The sequence below is a fragment of the Cladophialophora yegresii genome, assembly GCF_000585515.1.
Source record: "Cladophialophora yegresii CBS 114405 chromosome Unknown aczIN-supercont1.2, whole genome shotgun sequence".
Lineage (NCBI taxonomy): Eukaryota > Fungi > Ascomycota > Eurotiomycetes > Chaetothyriales > Herpotrichiellaceae > Cladophialophora > Cladophialophora yegresii.
In genome coordinates, this window is record NW_006913046.1 from 2,441,501 (window position 1) to 2,457,710 (window position 16,210).

The 16,210-nt window shown below is 52.8% G+C and overlaps 6 protein-coding genes across 6 annotated transcripts; 2 read left to right on the forward strand and 4 right to left on the reverse strand.

Annotated features, from left to right (window-relative positions):
* Positions 1-50: 50 nt before the first annotated feature.
* On the forward strand, positions 51-2,198 carry A1O7_02808 (3-methylcrotonyl-CoA carboxylase alpha subunit; the record flags this gene model as incomplete). Its single annotated transcript, XM_007756838.1, has 1 exon — positions 51-2,198. One exon carries the CDS (start codon positions 51-53, stop codon positions 2,196-2,198), a length of 2,148 nt encoding a protein of 715 aa, XP_007755028.1.
* A 254-nt stretch (positions 2,199-2,452) lies between these two features.
* On the reverse strand, positions 2,453-2,847 carry A1O7_02809 (uncharacterized protein; the record flags this gene model as incomplete). The annotated part of the gene is made up of 1 exon (XM_007756839.1): positions 2,453-2,847. Exon 1 carries the CDS (start codon positions 2,774-2,776, stop codon positions 2,453-2,455), a length of 324 nt encoding a protein of 107 aa, XP_007755029.1. The 5' UTR covers positions 2,777-2,847.
* Positions 2,848-3,390: 543 nt separating this feature from the next.
* Positions 3,391-4,875, reverse strand: A1O7_02810 (uncharacterized protein; the record flags this gene model as incomplete). Its single annotated transcript, XM_007756840.1, has 1 exon — positions 3,391-4,875. One exon carries the CDS (start codon positions 4,873-4,875, stop codon positions 3,391-3,393), a length of 1,485 nt encoding a protein of 494 aa, XP_007755030.1.
* Positions 4,876-5,979: 1,104 nt separating this feature from the next.
* A1O7_02811 (uncharacterized protein) lies at positions 5,980-6,749 on the reverse strand (the record flags this gene model as incomplete). The annotated part of the gene is made up of 2 exons (XM_007756841.1): positions 5,980-6,679; positions 6,742-6,749. 2 exons carry the CDS (start codon positions 6,747-6,749, stop codon positions 5,980-5,982), a joined length of 708 nt encoding a protein of 235 aa, XP_007755031.1.
* Positions 6,750-9,511: 2,762 nt separating this feature from the next.
* On the reverse strand, positions 9,512-11,329 carry A1O7_02812 (uncharacterized protein; the record flags this gene model as incomplete). Its single annotated transcript, XM_007756842.1, has 1 exon — positions 9,512-11,329. The coding sequence occupies one exon, from the start codon at positions 11,327-11,329 to the stop codon at positions 9,512-9,514; it is 1,818 nt and encodes a 605-aa protein (XP_007755032.1).
* A 2,944-nt stretch (positions 11,330-14,273) lies between these two features.
* On the forward strand, positions 14,274-15,490 carry A1O7_02813 (uncharacterized protein; the record flags this gene model as incomplete). Its single annotated transcript, XM_007756843.1, has 5 exons — positions 14,274-14,283; positions 14,339-14,452; positions 14,490-14,631; positions 14,683-15,305; positions 15,351-15,490. The coding sequence occupies 5 exons, from the start codon at positions 14,274-14,276 to the stop codon at positions 15,488-15,490; spliced, it is 1,029 nt and encodes a 342-aa protein (XP_007755033.1).
* Positions 15,491-16,210: the final 720 nt, after the last annotated feature.

Consider the following 16,210-nt stretch of genomic DNA (forward strand, 5'->3'; position numbering starts at 1 on the left):
TTGCATGAGATGTGACAGAAACCACCCAGGTGCTCTGCCTCAGTCTAGCCATGTCTCACCGTCAGCTCCCACGAGCTGCTGCAGCTCTGCGAACGGGAACATCTCTCCGATCATATTCGACAAAGACCATCGATTCCATCCTGATTGCAAACAGAGGGGAGATCGCAATAAGAGTGAACAAGACAGCTGCTCAGCACGGCATCCGCACAACCACACTGTATACCAACCCGGATGCTCTCGCACAGCATGCTCATTCCTCTCCCTTCTCCTTCAACCTCGGCCCAACCGCTGCATACTTGGACCAAGACAAGATCCTCCGGATAGCAAAGCAGCAAGGTTGTCAGGCAATACATCCGGGCTATGGCTTCCTGTCAGAGAATGCCGAGTTTGCGAAGAGGTGCGCAGAAGAAGGTGTCACCTTCATTGGCCCACCTGCGAGCGCCATTGAAGATATGGGTGACAAAGCTAGGAGCAAGGAGATCATGAATGCTGCCGGTGTACCCTGTGTCCCTGGCTATCATGGCTCCGACCAAGCTCCTGACACACTCGCACAGGAGGCAGAGAAGATCGGCTATCCTGTCCTCATCAAAGCCGTGAGGGGCGGCGGAGGCAAGGGAATGAGGATCGCAAGGTCCGCCCAGGAGTTCCCAGATATGCTAGAAAGTGCGAAGAGCGAGGCCAGGAACTCGTTTGGCAACGATGAAGTCCTGGTTGAGAAGTACATCACGACCCCGCGCCACATTGAAGTTCAGGTTTTTGCGGACAAGCATGGTAATTGCCTGGCCTTGGGTGAGCGTGATTGTTCCATCCAACGACGGCATCAGAAGATCCTTGAGGAATCTCCTGCCCCCAACCTGGACGACTCGATACGAAAAGACCTGTGGGAGAAAGCTCGGGCGGCTGCATTAGCTGTAAAATATGAGGGCGCCGGTACGGTCGAGTTCATCTTTGACAATGATACTGGCGATTTCTATTTCATGGAGATGAACACCAGGCTGCAGGTCGAGCATCCCGTGACCGAGATGGTGACTGGGCTGGACCTCGTGCATTGGCAAATCCAAGTTGCAGAGGGCAAACCACTCCCTTTGACACAGGACCAAGTTGAGAAACAGATTGCTCAACGTGGCCATGCCATCGAGGCAAGAATCTATGCCGAGAATCCAGACAAGGGATTCATACCCGATTCTGGCAGACTATCGCATGTCAAGTTACCGCACGAGTCGGCCGATGTACGGATAGATAGCGGCTTCGTGCAAGGAGACACGGTATCCAGCCATTACGACCCAATGATTGCGAAATTGATCGTACGAGGCGAGACAAGAGAACTCGCTCTACGCAAGATGGTAGCTGCATTGCAAGACTACGAGGTGGCGGGACCAGTCACGAACATCGACTTCCTCAAACGAATATGCAAATCCCCTGATTTCGTGGGTGGCAATGTTGAGACGGGTTACATCGAAAAACACAGAGACGAGCTCTTTCCCGAAGTCTCCTTCACACCTGAAGTTCTCGCCGAGGCCGCAATAGCATCCTTCCTGCGCCATTCACCGCAGCCGAACTCCTCTCCTCCGGCATGGGGCCTCCCTTCAGCATCATCTTCCTGGCTTGACACTTCCTCCGACTTCCAACCACGCACTTTCCACTTCCACACCGCAAGTTTTGAACCTGGGCCTGGAAAGACACCGGACATCCACGCGGTCCAGCTCCAGCAGCTCAGCCCAGGCACCTTCTCCGTACAAACGCCAGCCAGTAGCGATGCAATCACATTGACATCCTCATTCGATCCTCTATCAAATACGTTGACCACGTATTTCCCACACACAAGGCACACTTCCCGCGTCATCTTCCAGGCGTCCTCGGCCAGTAACCAGCAGATGATCCACCTCTTTACACCCCAGGGCTCCACGCTGCTAATCTCGCCACCACCTCCTTTCCTGGCTAAAGCCCTTGGCCTCCGCGAATCTGCAAATAGCTTGGTCTCTCCCATGCCCGCAAAAATCCTGCGAGTGTTGGTCAAACCTGGCGATGTCGTGAAGAAGGAACAACCATTGGTTGTCATCGAGAGTATGAAAATGGAGACCGTCATCAGGAGTCCAGTTGAAGGGGCAAAGGTCAAGAGAGTGGCACATGGTGAGGGTGAGGTGGTCGGCGCTGGTGTGGACTTGGTCGAATTTGAAGAGCAGAAAGAAGGAGAGTAGTTCAATGCGTCCACAAGCGCGACGCAAGGCATATAGGCATTTTCACTGTACCCTGCAGAGCGAAAAGAGTGAAACATCTCATCTCCACGATGCGAGCTCAAGCTACGGCACGACACCAGGCACTTCGCAACAATGCTGGATTATGCGCTACATCGTCAGATCAGATCAAGCATGCCTCGCAGCAATACTTACTCCTTGTACCCCCTGTCGGAGAAGCCTGCAAGCACCTCAACTGTCTCATCGCCCTCCTCTGACTATCGCTTAGCCGCAGTGTCGGGATTCACGGCAGCGTCTGCTTGGCATTGAACCATCGTTCCACGGTCACTTCGTCGTCGAACCAGGCGTACATCTGCATGCTTCAGCACGGAAGAGTCGGTGATGGGGACCAGAACTGTCTTGTTGCGAGGAGGGGAAAAGTACAGCAAGCCTGTACGTGTGTGTACGGGCGTTGATCTTCTGGTGGGGCAACGACCCGATGAACCGACCTCTTCAAGCAGCCCAAAGTCAAGTGCGAGAAAGCATCTGCCAGGCTGATGGTGGTTGTGCCTGGCTGAGCTGAGACAGAGGTCCAGGTGCATTTTTCCCGAATAATTTGCAGGCCCACGACAAGTTATCTGAACAGCAGCGTGACATTGCGGAGATCGGTATGACAGGTGGATTCCGAGTTCGGTAGTTAAGGCTCGGACAGTCTCGGTGGCGAAGATGGACTTTTTACGGCTACAGCAACGGTTCGGGCTTCGCGGTCGCAGGGTTGTGCCTCATCGCGTACACATGGGTCGAGACCAAGGTGTCAGCAGCGTCGGAGGGACCGTCGATGTCCATCCACAACCTGCAGGCGCCACGTCACTGCAAGGGAAGAAAAAGCAAGAGTAGGAGATGGTTGCGAACCACCATACAGAACAAGATGCAAGAAGATGCGTGCACAGGCCGTAGTTCCAACCTGCCGCAGCTGGAAACAATCGCAGACTAGCTCATCCAAACTGTGAACCAGATTCTAGAAGAAATTTATTGACAGATATCGATGACAGATTGTCATAGACTTAGATACCATAGTACCTACCTAAGATCTTACCTTTACCGCTTAAATCTCCCTACCTATTGTCCAACCCTGGACCCGTGACCAATCTCACCTTTTGTTTGCCAGTCTCAGTCACTCAAAATTGTAGAGACTCACCCTCTAAGACCCATGCCATTAGACCGTCGGACGACGGAACCGCGGTGTCCGCGTCAACATTACGTTGTCGGATTCGCCGGACTGGCTGGAGGCCGGGCTCCCTTGTGCGACCACTTCCGGAGTTAGAACTTGCGGCTGAATGACACTTTCAGGATCAGGATCAGGGGAGGTACGGTACGAAGGTGCAGCGGCTCCAGCCTCCGCTGTCACGGACACCCGACGGTCCGTATCAGGGGAGGTACGGTACGAGGGTGCTGCAGATCCAGCCTCTGCTGTGACAGACACCTGACGATCCCTAGCGTTGTCAGCTTGGAGCGCTGGGCGACGAACCACAGTTGCGGGCGTGGGCGAGTTGTTGTTGGTGTTGTCTTGCGTGCCCGCAGGAGTTCGTGTCACTGTCACAGATTGAGGATCCTGCTGGGCGTCAGATGCATACTCTGGGGGCGTGGCATTCTCACCGTACACTTCAGGGTGGCTGAGCCGGGCAATCTCTCGATCCCGTGCTTGGATCATTCGGTGTGCCACGACCAATTCGCTGGTTTGGGCAGCAAATCTCCGCCGACGCTCCTCCGCGTTGTATGCGTGGACCTCCATTTCGTGGATGAGAGTGGCGACAATCGCTGAGACGCCGTCAACTGCTTGCTCCAGGTCACGCACGGCTTCCCGTGCGGCAGGTGAGGTGAATCCCTCGAGGTTTGACACTACGGTCTGCAGACGCCGGACTGCGGTCCGAGGAGGCCTTGATGGTAACGAATCACTTCCTCCACTGGGAGAATCGGATCTGTCGGCGTGATTCGCCTCATCCGAAGAAGTATCTCGCATATCCCCTCTATTGGAGCGGACTTGACTGCCCCGAGCTTCCTGGATACGACGACGGCTACGCCGAATATCATGGATGGTGCCGTCGTGAAGGACATAGACACCATTTCCCTGGTATACTGGACTAGGCCTCGAATCTGAGGAGCTCGACAACTCTGACCATAATTGGTGACCTTCGCGACGGTTGTTCCCACGAGCTTGAGCCCGTCCTGGATCTGCCAGAAATGGATCGGACAGCGTCTCGCTGCCGACAGTAAAGTTCTGTACCATTGGGTTCCGAGGCCGATGTGGAGCGGAAACCAAGGAAGTGTCAGAGATTGCTGTCCGAGGCAGGAAAGCAGGCGAAGGGGAGTCAGAACCGTGACGAATGGTTGGTCCTGGTGAGCCATGACCGCCTCCAACCGCTGGCGACGCGAACACCTGAGCTTCAACAGCTTCGGAAACACTGAGTTGCGCACGGAGGTTGTGATCGAGCCGGCTTTCCCGTGGCTGCTGGGAGCTGTCAGCTTGAGTTGCTTGGTCCGGAGCTTCAGCACGTCCTGTTTCATTATGGCCGACAGTTGAAACATCCGAATTCGAGTCCACGTCGTGGTGGCTTGGAGGACGATCTGACTGGAGGTTTCGTCGACCTGGTCTTCGTCGAAGGCGGGGAATCTCTGGGAGACCATTTAGCAGTGAAGCCATGAGAGCATCCGAAGATGCCTCAGTCTCCCATGAAGAGCTCAGCGAGGAGCTGAGTGCTGCACGGCTGGACCCATCCGAGTAGTTTGTGCCCAGGAACCGAAAGTCGGCATCAGGAAAATTGGTGCCAGAGGGTGGTTCAACCGGTACTGGCCAAGATAGATCCTGTGGTGGGTCAGCGTGCTGGATGAAGAGGCCGGTTGGGGATTGCAGAAGGGGACTGTGTATTCGATAGGCCGATTCTGGGGTCCTCACAAAGCTGAATTCTGTCGATTCAACAGTGAAAGCGTCCGAGAAGCCTTCCCAGTGAGGAGTCTCAGGTTTCCGGTTGCCCTTCCGACGCGTCCTGGAAACGACCTTACCAAGCGCTGAGACCAGCTTGCACTTGGCACGTCGAAGAAGGCCGAATTTCAACCTTGCCATGGTGACGTCGAGGTTTGGCTGAGTGCTGGAAGACGAGGTGTTATGTCGGAACAACTGCTGAGAACCTCGGTCGAGTAACTCAAGGTATCAGCAACACTCCTGTGGTGACATAGTCTGGAAAAGGACGAGACTGTAGGAAATCGAGGAGAACCTTATGCAAAAGACGTTCTCGTGCGTCTCCATTGTTCCTTGCTGCAAGGCAGTTAGCAAGGGCCCATGTTGCAAAGCCGCTTTGTGCTGGAGCAAGGCATTTGCGGCAATAAAGGCCCTGAGCCGTTCAAAGAAGACTTGATGACTAACTGAAAGAAGTTTGACGACTCAAAGAGGCCGTGATGCCTGAAAGAAGCCTCTACACAATGGAGGCCAAACTATCGCCGGAACAGGATCTAGACAAATGGGAAGATTGGAAGGAGAATTCAGGGTGGAAAACGCAGTATTAGCTCACCTCGCCACCGATTCCGTGGGTGTAGGAAACCCCCCTTTGGTCATATGGAAAACGGATATATTATATGTTGCGGAACCAAATAAGGAGGCTTGAATAGCAAAGCGGTTAGTGATTCTGTAGATCTCAGATTTGATCATATGTAAATAATACTGCTTGGAAGACATAGACTCACCTCGGTCCTTGCGCCTCCTATGGTTGTGAGTCAACCACCGCCTATTTATCTGCATATTACTGTACAATCAGAGTGACAGCCGTCGTTGGGGACGTGGGGGAGTCCAATCCTGAGGATTCTGAAGGCGATCCTGGAGCTGTTGGATCTCGGCGTCTCGCTCCGCAACCAATGTCAATGCCATTGCCTCTCGCTCTTCGGCGCGTATGGCATGTCGGCGATGCACCTCAGCATTGTGGAAGAAAACGTGGGCTTGGTCAACAAGGTCAGTTATTGCTTGTTGAGCTTCACTGGACGCACCTGCCATGGCCAGCGTGGCATTTGCAACAGCAATCTCTGGAGAGATCCTAGGACGTAGTAACTCCGGAACCGGGGACGGCATGACCTCGGCCACCATGGGGGAGTTGGGTCGGTCGGGAGGTGAATATACCTCTCCTGGTCGTGCCGGAAGCTCATTGATGCCGTGTTCGCTCCCACCAACAAGCTGGTAAACACCGTTTCCTTGGTAGAATGGTGCGTCGGCATCATTGAACTCGTCAGACGAGAAGTCGTCCCAGGGTCTGTTGTCGCTAGTGCTGTCTTCATTTGAAGAGGATGCGGATGCCTGAGCCGAGCGTCGAGTTGAATCACTTCCACTGTTCGCTGTATTGCGGTCGTTATTGCCTGAGCTCAAGTGTAGGGTCGGGATGGACGAAGTGTTGACCTCAGCAGGATCGTTCCGGGAATAAGAGTCAACTCCATTCTCAGACGCAGCGGGGGAGAGTGTCGAGCTATGAAATGCAGCATCGGGAAATGTTTGGGCTTCATAGCGTTGCTCGGAATGGGGACTCACATTGGCATTCGGAAAATGATTCCGGCTTGTAGAAAATACCACGCCCCCACGGCAACGCCGCACTCGGAATCGCTGGATCTGTGGCGGAGTCGGCAATGCAGTCAGAGTATCCTCTGGTTCGGATGGCTCGGAGCCTTCGATGGTTGCGTGAGGGCTTGGCCCGCAGGAAGAACCGTCCTCGCTAGCGACCACAGTAAACCGTGGACGCCGCTTTGATGCTCGCAATGGGAACACTGTTCGAACTAGTGATGAAACACCCCTCTTCGCGCGGCTGAACAGACGGTATGACTTAGTCAGGGCCATCTTAATTTGAGATTCCGGACTTACGGGTTCTGGTGGCATGAGAGACTGGTGCTACTCCAGCAGAGAGGATTGGCGAAGACCTTGGAAGTAGCAGAAGGTAACTGCAAACCGTCTCTGCTGGAAGATTCTGAGTAAGCCCAGGATGCAGGGAGCGAAGCAGTCTTTTATCGACGAAAGCTCCTAAGTCTCCATTATTCCTCTGTAGGCAATGGAAGTGGCAATGCTACACAAGGCGAGAGTGTGCTGAACCAAGGCAACTGCAAAACTCCTTAGTTTCATGCTTTGATACCAGGGAAACAAAGCTCATTGTCACCAGCAAGGGAAAGAGATCGCAAATCAAGGTCGGCTTACCCAGTGCCAGGACTGTAGAAAAGGCGGTAATCTGCAGGTCTGCTGCATGTAGATGTCTAGGGAGGAGATCAAAGTGAGGGCGGGTAAGGTGAACCGGGCAGCGACGTTCTCAGAAGTTGCACCACAGGACTGTTGTTGGGGAGCTCAACTCCTAGACCATAGAAGTGTGATTAACCTATCAACGTATCAGGCGACATGGTAGCTGAACTCACTCCTTGAAAGCGTAGCCAACGGTGCATTTCGTCACACCATCTCGTTCTGCATGTATCGCTGACGCCGCAGGCTTCACGTTTCAACGTCTGCGGAGATCTCGCAGAATTTCAACCTCAGCTTCCGCCTCCACAAGTCGGCTGCGTAGCTGCTGAACTTGCGCATCACGAATGACAAGACTCCTTGCAAGGATTCCGACGTTGTGGTGATAAGTTCTGTTGTCCAAAACAAGGTCGTTCACGGCTTCGGTCAAGTCGAGCTTGGCCCGCTGCACATTTTCGACGGGAGCTCTGGGTCGAAATTCTTGTGACAAAAGTGGCAACAACGTCCGTGGGGCAAGGCTTTGTCGCTGGTGGAACAATGGTTCTGGGGCAGGTGAGAGCCTGACTCCATCGTCCGACCACATGACCGGCGCATTTCGCAGTTGTCGATCTGTGGGAGCGTGAGCTGGGTGGAGGGCGTCCACGATTGCTTCGTCGTGATCGATAAAAGGGTCGTCGAAAATTGCAAGCGCGTCAATTGCGAAGCCTTGGGCGGGGCCGGGGCTTGTCTGCGACTCATGCGCTCGGCAAATGAATCGGCCACAGGAGTTTCCTCAGGTACGTGCGAGGGCCTTCCAATCATCTGAGCGTCCGATTCTCCAGCTACCGTGAAAGATTGTTCACACCATGACTGTTGAAACGGAGCTGAGCGTGGGGATGGTTTTCTGGACGGAGTTCCTCTGCCTGCCTGGCGCGATTCTGTAAGGCCAAGTCCCAGTGAGGTCGAAATTCGAATGCATGGAATGCCGGAGGTTCGACGTCTGGTGACATCGAGGAGCGTTCTCGGCTGTCCGAGTGCAATATTGGACTAGCAGAGTCAACGAAGCTTGCTATATCAGAAATCCTCGATCTCCCTGCGTAGTAAGCACTCGGTGTTTGTGGCGAGGCAAGAAGCTGGGACCCATCTCCAAAACATGTCGCAGTGGGCAAAGCAGCAGATGACGATCCGCTGACAGCTCCAGGTGTAGAACGATGATGGGGTGTCCGAGCTCCGCGTGCAAGCTTGAACTTACCATGAGCAGCAATCATCTTTGCCTCGAGGTGAGCTTTCGCCCGTGAGACGATGGACTGAACATCTTTCGCGCCGTTACCTCCATTTCGATAGCTGTTCGCCATGATAGTGTTTGGTTACGAAATGATGGAAGTAGAGTCTGAATGAGCCCAGAGATTTTGAGTTGTTGCACCAGCGCCTCGTGTTTACGTACTAGGGGGACTGCCAGTAAAACTGCTCACAAAATGTTAATAGCTTGAAGAAACAACGGTAGAGGAGAACGAAGAGTATATCCCCAACCATCAGAGTCCAGGCAGCAAGTACCGTAACTGCCTGTGAACGATACACGCTGTGGCAATAATATCACTGCCTCTGGCCACAGATTTCATTGCCTAGGGTACAAGGTGACGGTTAGACATATCGCAGGGAACGAACAAAGAAGTCTTGAATCGTCTTACTGTTCATTGACTCCATTGTGTTGACCAGGATCGGGTTCCGCACCGACGTGATCGATAAATCTGGAGCAGGAGCTCGACGAATATGCAAAGGGAAGCGTATTCCGGCGACTACTTGCCATTTCGAGACTATGCAGGACCACGGCGGAAAGCCAGCTTGCCTGGTCGGTGGTCTCGACGTTTTTTGAGCGATCCTAAGTAATCATTCCATTGATCAGCAAGAGCCACTTAGCATGCAGCAATGCCTCGTCCAGAGCCTTCAGTGTATGGTAAGAATACTGACTTGTTGTCCCAATATCTCAGCTATTCTGCATTTCTTCTAGTTCCTGTTAGATTCTCTAAAATTCCTGAACACATCGCTTACCACGTTCTCCTATTCTTTCCAACTTAAACCCACAGGGAAATATCATGGGCTTGACTTAAGATGATTGTTGGTGGACGTGACCTGGAAATCTGGGAGCGTCGCGGAGGTCAAGCACGGCACTGTCCGAAGCCGTCTCCAGGAGGCCAAGGCGGTATCGACGAGTATCCGTAGCTGGGCTCAACAAAACCTCGTCTTCATCTTCTGAATCAGGTTGTTGGGCGTTGTCAGCACCTTGACACTCCTGGAGCGACACAGTCTCGACGATGTCATTGGTGGCTTCACCGTCGGCGTCCTCAATATCTGCGTGATAGTCACTTCCGCCGTATAGGTCAGATGTCTCAGACTCGTCATCGGAATCATGGTCATATTGTGCTGGATGCTCACCCCGTAGGTTTCGAGCCCGTAATGTTTCGATCTCCGCCTCTCTTGTGCTAAGGAGAATCCGTAGTCGTACAATCTCTGCATCTTTCTGCTGGGCATCCCACAGAGCTGTTGCTAGTTCCTGATCCCGAGACGCAACTCTCCCTGCAAATACTCCAGCATTCCAGAAATGTGTCTGAGCCTGGCAGACCAGATTGTTCAGCTGCTGAGTCGAATTGTTCATGGCCGACTGAGCGTTCTCAATTGCAGTAGCCAATAGCATAGTTACTGGAATGGCTTGGGGAAGAACCTGTTCCTGTGGAAACCACTGTTGCTGTCGAATGAAATGCTCTGGCTGTGGCCCTGTAAATTCGTGTTCGTCAGACGAGTCATCTGGAACCAGTTTGCGGATGCGCGGGATGCGGACGTCGAGCACTGGTGGTGGCTTCAGGTGATATCCTCTGCCAAGCAGCTCGTATTGACCTGACGCCACTTGAGTCAAGCGATGATTCTGGCCGTCTGATGAGAATTGGTCGTAATCATCGGACCAACGTGCTGGGGACTTCGGAGTCTTGTTTTCGGTAACAGAGGTTGCGTCCGCAATTGTGACACTCTGCACCTGCGTTTTCGAATGGTCGACGCTTATAGGGAGTGTCGATTCTAGACACTCCTTCTCTGGCTTTGACTCTATAAAAGGGTCACTGAGAGACTCCCGCCCACCGAATAGGACACTTGTCGTACCAAGTTTTGGGTTTTTCGGCTTTCCCCGCAGACCGAACGTGTCCTTGCTTGAGGCTCCAGAAGCAAGATGCCGGGAGGACACGAGGGGAGACCGAAATTGGCTGGACGGATCTGGTCCGGTCAGCGAAGAGTCGAGAATTTGAGTATTCGCCTCCTCGGAAAGTGAACCTTGGCTTGTGCGACAGATTGCTTCTCCAAGGGTCGCCGCACGCTCTGACTGTGTTTCTGTAGAGGGAAGTTTGTGCTGAATGTCAAGGTGATCGCTCTGATCGTTATCAAACAGCGCTGGAGGTGTTGCGAGCGCAGCAAGATGTTGTTCGTCTAGCCGTTGACAACGAAGCTGCGAAAATGGTGCGAAATACACCGAAGGCTGTGCGAGTGAGGATGCGGAGATCTCACTGAGTCTTCTAGACGGCCGTGTTGGCTTCAAGCCTGCAGCATCGGACGATTTATTAGTCGAGGAAGGGCAATTCTTCCGACTCCGAATGATATATCTCACTGTCAGCCCTATCGGCCGTGGTGGGGAAGGGGCCGGAGCGGTATTGGTAACTTCCAACATGGTGGGTGCTCCTTGGAACAGATCATTATTGGGGATATGGAGAAGTCGATCAGTACTGGCATCTTTCTCGATCGTTTCGGAATGTTGGGCAAGCTTGGCCTTCTTGAATCTAGATCTCAGAGTTGTTCTGGCACGCTTGAGAAGACCTTTGGCCACGGATTTGTGGAAGTAGGAGTGTCGCTTACGGATTCTGGACGCGGACTTGACAAGCATGGTGGAGATTGCTTCGCTTGAACCGGTCTGTCGGTATGGTAGTCACCAGGGAAGTGGCGGATATTAATCTGCTCCCTGGGGGATAAGGGTGAGGACCTTGGGACCGACTGGTCAATGGTGGTATATCTTCGAGAATGCAAGTGGATGAGGGGAGAAAAGAGAGCATCGTTGGAAGGGAGTTCATCCACTCTTAATGCTCACTGCAGGCAGTAAGCGAGAAAGCTGGATCTGAAAGGACGCAGAGTGCAGGGACAGAGTTGGTACAGCTGCCATTGCCTTTGCCGGACAAAAAGAAACCGAACAAAAGAATCCGTTGTTGAGACAAAGCAAACTCGCAGAGAAGCCTCGGACCAGATTACCTCTTCAAAGAATTTCTCAGAGTATCTGGCCAGGCGAAGTTGAGTTGGATCCGGTAATAGGTCTTGATATGTTGCGATCAGTACCAGTGCGTCAGGACCATGGTGCATCGAATCTGATAAGAGGAGAGCGCACCTCATGCGTCTCGTTGAGAGTACATCTGGGAGCTTGGCCCAAAGAGCTGAACGGCAGCTTGGGCGTTCGTCGCACCTCTCAGTGTTTTGAGGCAGTAGTCGCCTGGATGCAAGTACTTGCAATGCCCCGCCATGCTCGACGTGGGCAACTTTTGAATTGGTGTCGCCCCGTCCTAGTCCTCGCCACAGCAAGGTCATAATGACATATACAGCCCTAGGATGCCTTGGAAACAGGATCTGAGTATAGTCCGTCTCAACGTAACTTGGGTCTGCGGGTATATCCTTCCCATAGTATATATAATAGTAAGACGAGCACTGTCAGCAGCTGTAGAATGAGCGAGCCCATACTGCGGGCCGAGTAAGGTGGTGTTGTACTTTGCTGCGCCGTACGATTCTGGGAAGACGCTGGATGCTCTTCATCGCTACTCTTCGTCTTAGGCACATATTCGCTTTCTGCTCTTTTGATGGCGTTATTCGGTATTCTTGATAGCTTCTGGTTTTGCGAACCCAGGAACCGCTTTGGCAGTGTCTCGGCCTTGGTGTCCCACAGACCTACTAAAAAGCGCGAGTCTGCAAATTCGTTGCGCGGCCTTTGTTGCTTTCCACATACTGACGGCTGGGCCTCTGTGGTGGCGTTAGGAGCGCGTAAGCTGGGCGTCTTATATGGCTCATTCTCGGGCGGGCCACTTCCGGGTTCTGAGGATGGCGGAAGGGATCGGAGACTGCTCGAAATCATGAGGTCCATCCCGGGATCTGCGAAGTTCCTAGGACGTAGAAATTCCTTCTGATGCCCCAGGCTCGAGGCTTCGATTGGTAACGATCAGTGAATTTTCCACCTCGTGTCCCTTGGAAGTGACGAAATAGGTTGTACGCAAATGCGCATTGGCTCTTGGATATCATACGCAGCTGATAAGGACAGCCGGGAAATGGACTCAGGCTATGATCTCTGTTCTTTGTCTCCAGGTTGCGCTGACTCGGGCCTCCATTTTGTTCGTTCTTAGCCGGGTTACCCGCGCGGCTTTCACAGTTGACTTGATTAACCTTGTACGTCGGAACAAAAGGCAGAGAGGTCATCGGGTCTAAAACAGGCAGTGCCGGGAGGCTGTCGTCGGAATGTGTCGCACAGTGCCTGGAGGTTTTGCCAGTACAGTTTTCTTGCCAGGTATATTGAAGAGCATGACTGAGAGAGGGTCAATGGTATAGTGCTTTTGGAAGATACCTTACCATGAATGGCGCTATTACACCATGGTAGTTCGTGAGGCAACGGAGAGTGGATGCGTAAGTCGACAGTAGACCAGCTGCCTTGGCCGGGATAGGCGACAAGGAAACGAACCTTGACATGGGGTGAGTAGTCAAACAAGGCACGGTTAGAGCAGCCTGTTAGTGAATTGTAATACGCGCACGTTGCAAAGGGGTAGCCAAGCCATATGGTAAAGACCGGAGTAGCTACATACCGTCACCGACGTCGAAGAGAACAGAGAAAAGTTATCATGACAGGTTAGTCCGACCAACATGGACTACAACAAAGAGAAGGGCAGAGGTCTGGTTTCTCGCGACAGGGTGACTGTATTAGAAAAGTGCAAAGTGTGGTCTGTGATGGTCTCGAGCTGTTGATTGACTTCTGACCTGAAACAGCGAAAGAGCCATGCGGAGAGGATGGTGGGAAGGCATTGAAAGCAGGTTGGTTTATTCACAAGACAAAGAAGCTGAAGCACAGAAGAGATAACAGTAATCCCGGTACGAGCTGGCTGTAGATAGGCGTATTGGTTCTTTGTTACAACTGTGAGGCACGGAGAAAAGTAAGTAGGACGCCGCTGGAAGCGTTTCTTTATCCTGGAAGAGGCAGATTACCACTGGGAAGGCCTGAGCTGTTCAGGGGAGGGCAGCCGTTTCATGGCCTGAATCGGAATACTTAGATGAAGGAGTATGAGGGAGAAAGTAAGCGCAGGCAAGAAGACTGCAAAATTAACTGTGAAGTACGGCAAACGTTACTATTCCCGATTTGGTATGGCTGATGTTTGAGCGGCAAGGAAGGGGAACCTGATGAACCAACAACTCTACAGTACACACAGCCATCAGTGTGGTTGTGCAGCATATCTCTTCACACCCTCCTCACCCTCATGACTTTGACCTAATGACATTAGCTTCGGTACCCTAGATATTAGAGCATTTTGCGACGGCCTGCGAGGGCAAAGACAGCACCTTTATTGCACTCATATTTCCACTTCATTCTCACAGCAAGCAGACGTCAGGCGCCATCCTTTTCCACTTGGTTTTGGCTTATTCTTCCCGGAACAGACTGCTTCACAGCCTCTGCGCTGGCCGCTGGCTAGGTCAAAGGAAGTAACACCACTTGTTCTGCTCCCAACATTTGCGTACTCAGACACCAGCGACATACACAAACACCGTGCCAGGCTTCGCAAGTGTGATCGCAGCAAACGCGATATTGCGACATGTCTGCAGGTAATGAGACAGCGTCAGGGCGATCTATTAATGAAATGCCTGACTCGATCTACAGACACACCACGCATCGTTCCGCTGACTTGCCATGGACACTCCCGGCCAGTGACACACTTGAATTTCTCCTCTGTTGTGGACGATGACCAATACTATCTCATCTCAGCATGCAAAGGTAAGGACTGCGCTCCCGTGAAGGCGGCTCTGACGAGTGGCAGATAACAATCCGATGCTGAGAGATGGCATGACTGGGGACTGGATCGGGACTTTCATTGGACACAAGGGTGCTGTTTGGACTTCAAGACTCTCTTCCGATGCTTCAATCGCAGCAACTGGATCAGCGGACTTCACCGCGTAATACCGATTTGGCATACAGCAGATGGCGCACGCTGACAACTTGACCAGGAGAATCTGGGATCCTCAGACCGGAGAATGCTTGAACATATTGACCCACAACCACATCGTTCGCGCCGTTGCCTTCCCGATCCAAGTAAACCCACAATGCGTAGCGACTGGGGCGCAGGATAAGAAGTTGAAGATCTTTGACTTGACACGTGGAGGTAGTGCAGCTACTCACGACCAGGCAAACAGCTCATCACCTGTCACACCGATTACCGCTTCCGAAGGACATGAGATTGGGCCTGGGGAACATGGGGGCAGCATCAAGTCGATCGTCTGGAACGTCGACTACAATGTTCTGACAACTGCATGCGACGATAAGACTATCCGTTGGTGGGATCTCAGGACCCAGCGAGTGATCGCCAGTGTCAAAACCGAGCGGGACATCACTTCGTGCGAGCTGTCTACCAACAAGGCAGAAGATAGTGATCCGGGCATCCTGAGCGTAGCAGCGGGACAATCATGTTTGTTCTTCGACGCGGGCCGGCCAGGAGAGCTGATCAAGCAAGTCAAGTTCGACCATGAAGTAGCCAGCGTTGCCATCAATCCAAGCACCGGACGTTTCGTGACGGGTGGCGGCAAAGAGACTTGGGTTCGAGTATGGGATTTCGAGCAAGAGAAAGAACTGGGTACGATCCTGCATCCTAGGTGTCAATGGTCATGCTAACCTGTAGCAGAAGTCTTGAAAGGGCACCATGGTCCGATCTGGTCGGTTTCGTTTTCGCCTGACGGCAAGCTCTATGCCACTGGAAGTGAAGACGGAACAGTCAAGCTGTGGAAAGCTTGCAAAGAGCCGTACGGTCTGTGGCGTTGAGCGTTAAGCACAAGACTATGGCAAACCAGACTGCCTGAGCACGTCATACACAATGGTCACTGTCAACAAGCGAACGCTATGCAATGTTCGACTGACTATTGTCGAGTCTGGTGGTGCAACGGGTCCGAGACCGCAGTGTCAAGCATCATGTAACATGTATGGCCCAGATGAACTGTTCCGGGTCATGCATGCGTCGATTAGGCGACGATGCTGGGAATGACATAAAGGGGTAGCCAGGGTGTGGATGCTGCTCAGGCACAAAGAAGGGCTGGAAACACCTGCTATTGGGCATAACTCTACTTGGAACCTGGGACATGAAAGCGAGCAATGAGCTCTGCCAATTGGAATACTTTCATGCAGGAACGACGGACAGCGGGAGCTTAGAGGGACGGGAGGGAGGTAACGCCTCAGCGCAGCAATCATCTTGTGTGCTCCGAACTGGCTACGTACAGTACATGAGCTTGCGCCGAGATCATCGACTAGGCCTACACTACACTGCTAACTACCGGAGCTGGCAAGCAAGGAACAGGCACCACAAGTATCGCCCAACGCAGCCCGTTAAGCCCCGGCAGCTCAGCCGCCAATCACAATTAGGCGATGGTCAAGCTACACCGACACCGCCAGTTGGTCCCCGCGCCATTAACCGCACTGAAAATATTCCCTCCCCCTTCCATATCAGTCCACTTGCGCTGTTCTGGTTCTGTCCGAATGGCCTCATAC